Below are 2,752 nucleotides of genomic sequence, written 5' to 3'. Positions count from 1 at the left end.
CGTTATATTTTTATTATTACAATGGAATTATCAAAATACAAAGAACTAGAAGTAAGCGCAGAAATTCTCTTTCCCAAGATTCTTTTCCGATAATTGTACTCTCATAGAGGTACAACGCTTAAATTTGAACGGGATTATTTATGACCACTGTCCACGCTTCTTTCCTAGAAATATACAGATTATCTAGAATTATGAGCGACAGAGTCAAAGCAAGGCTTTTTAGTGAAACTATGAGTCAAAATATGATACATCAGGAGGAAACCACTTTTACTTACAACTTAGCCCTTAAAAATAGCAAATGGACAAGCCATTATCATAAAAAAACCATGTAGATATCTCGTGGAGGTAACAAACCTTTGTTTTACCACCTATTCATATATAAGGAAACTCACGGACTGCAGCGGCAGTACGTCTTTTAACAGTTTACTTATTTCATCTATGTACGTTAGATGTAAGTACTAATATTGTATTCAAATTGAAGAAATAAGTTCTTTGTTTGGACAATCACGAATCTTACATCAAGAATTGTACTCGCGAGGTACAACGCTTGAATTTGAACGAGACTGTTGTACCTCGCGAGTACAATTATTGGTGTAAGATTCGTGATTCTCCAAAAAGCAAGAATTTATTTCTTATAACGAGACTGTTAAATCGCGAGAGTAATCGAGTCGCGCCAATAATTTATTTCGATAAAACGTTATACCCACTAATTAATTTCGTAATTATCAGTTGCGATTTAAAGTCACTTTATGCGGGTTGGTAAATGCGGTAAAAGTCCGAATCTCGCACTTGACTCAAGACGTATCATCCTTCGCCAGATTTCCAACGCTGGTGATCAACAGACACCTGTCCCAGTACCGTCTGCAGACGCGTTTTACACACCTAACGTCTGTAGACAAGCTGGTGCGCGTTACGTTCCCTCGATCGCATTTCGCGACAGTCAAACGTTTGTTTCAATTTAAATCAGAGAGGAGAAAGGATTCTTTGTTTGAGCACAGGGAGAAGCTAAACGCTACGGATTGAGACTCGACTTAAGTACCGTGCTGGGTGTGTCACAATGCGTGCTATTCTAGCCTTGACATGGGTCTTGCTGCAAGCGAGTAAGAATATTTATCGAACGTAATACGAAAAATTTCGCACGCACATTACGCACGCGACCATCAATGTTTCGTTGATAGCGTCATATTTACACAAAATGGAAAAAATTTTTTCCCCGTTTGACATTGCTGTGCCGTGCGACTTGGCCCGTACGTGACAAGTCACAGATTTATACGCTGTTTCAGATACGTTTGTTTATGCTCATTCGTCAATACTTTACATGTCGAAGAGTGAAAAGTATATCGGCGAAACTGTAGAACTGCAATGCATCGTTCAGAGCCCGCGACATCGTCTTATCATGTGGACAAAAGATGATCTAAGGGCACTTACTACCAACACTGCCTTGACAATCAGTGACCCCAGATTCTCTCTTTTGTATGATACAGCGTCTGACACTTATACCTTGCAAGTAAGATTTCATTGGAATATTTCTATCGCTCCGAGCACATTCATTGTTTAAGCCGTTGATAATAACGTGGATTTAATACGTCTCACATTTTAGATTCGAGACTTACAAGAAGCGGATTCTGGACTATATCGCTGTAGAGAATACGTGGCTTCACATAGTCACGCAATCGTAGATGTGAGGTTGAAAGTCCGTAAGCAACCGATAATTAGCGACAACTCGACTCAACCTCAGGTAACGATACTACGAATACCGAGGGACAACCTGTCCTGTTGAAATGCTATGCCAGTGGCTTTCCGTCACGAATAATATGGCCTAGAGACAACAATACTATTTTATATAGAAGGGTAAAGCTCGTGTTCTATTTAAAATAACAATAATGTAAATAAGGAGGCCAAAATTAACGAGCTCTTTCAGTTGACAGAATTGATAAAGATGTTTTACTGATGAATATACATATAATTACATTTAACTCCTCTAGAATTGCGGACGCATTTCGGCACACGGTGTTTTCATCACCGCATATATGTAAATAAAAATACAATTAAATTAATAAATACTATTTTACCCACCTTGCTCGCTTCTGGCGTTCTCACGCGGCATAAAAACGAATTATCAAAAGAATTAATCGAGTTCCAGAAATTATAGAAGATTTTCTACGTGTCATCCTTCCATCGTTACACACGCTTCACAACTTCGTACCGTGGAATTGTAGCCTCCTTCAAAAATTTCCGGTTTAATTCCAACTATTTGACAGACTTTTTGTATTCTCTGATGCATTCATCAATGTCACTTATCGATGAAGAGCACACCGCCTTTTTATTAGTTATGGAAATAAGTTTTCAACCCGATTCTTAAGAGCTTTTCCTTCATTTCGTGACTACTATCGTCCCTCAAACCTGAACACTTTTTTTTAAACGATGAATATTTCTCTCGGTCCTATTTAGATATAAATCAAATTGAAATTTAAACGCCCATTGAATTTAGGACCTAGGCAAGGTGGTGGCCATTAAATAGCTTAGTGAATCCATATACCGTATTTTTTCGTACTCTGTACTGTGCGCCGTTACTATCGGACATATAATACAGATTTTCCCCTCGATAGGATCATTCTCGTCAGTGACTTTTTTTTAAACACCTTGTATATACCTTGTATGATTTGATATTTACAGAACTATCCACATGAAATATTGACTACCCCCCCGGCCTTCAATGAGCAGCTGCCAGTCAATGCGACTTCTGAAAATG

General features: G+C 38.4%; 1 protein-coding gene across 1 annotated transcript; it reads left to right on the top strand.

Annotated features, from left to right (window-relative positions):
- The first annotated feature begins 11 nt into the window (after positions 1–11).
- Positions 12–2,420, top strand: LOC105560194 (lachesin-like). The gene is made up of 3 exons (XM_012009079.1): positions 12–1,100; positions 1,284–1,507; positions 1,601–2,420. The coding sequence occupies exons 1-3, from the start codon at positions 1,058–1,060 to the stop codon at positions 1,778–1,780; spliced, it is 447 nt and encodes a 148-aa protein (XP_011864469.1). The 5' UTR covers positions 12–1,057; the 3' UTR covers positions 1,781–2,420.
- The last annotated feature ends 332 nt before the right edge of the window (positions 2,421–2,752 follow it).

Source organism: Vollenhovia emeryi, unplaced genomic scaffold (genome assembly GCF_000949405.1).
Source record: "Vollenhovia emeryi isolate VEMERY1.0 unplaced genomic scaffold, V.emery_V1.0 DF939238.1, whole genome shotgun sequence".
Taxonomy (NCBI): Eukaryota; Metazoa; Arthropoda; class Insecta; order Hymenoptera; family Formicidae; genus Vollenhovia; species Vollenhovia emeryi.
This window is presented reverse-complemented; position numbering and strand designations above follow the sequence as displayed.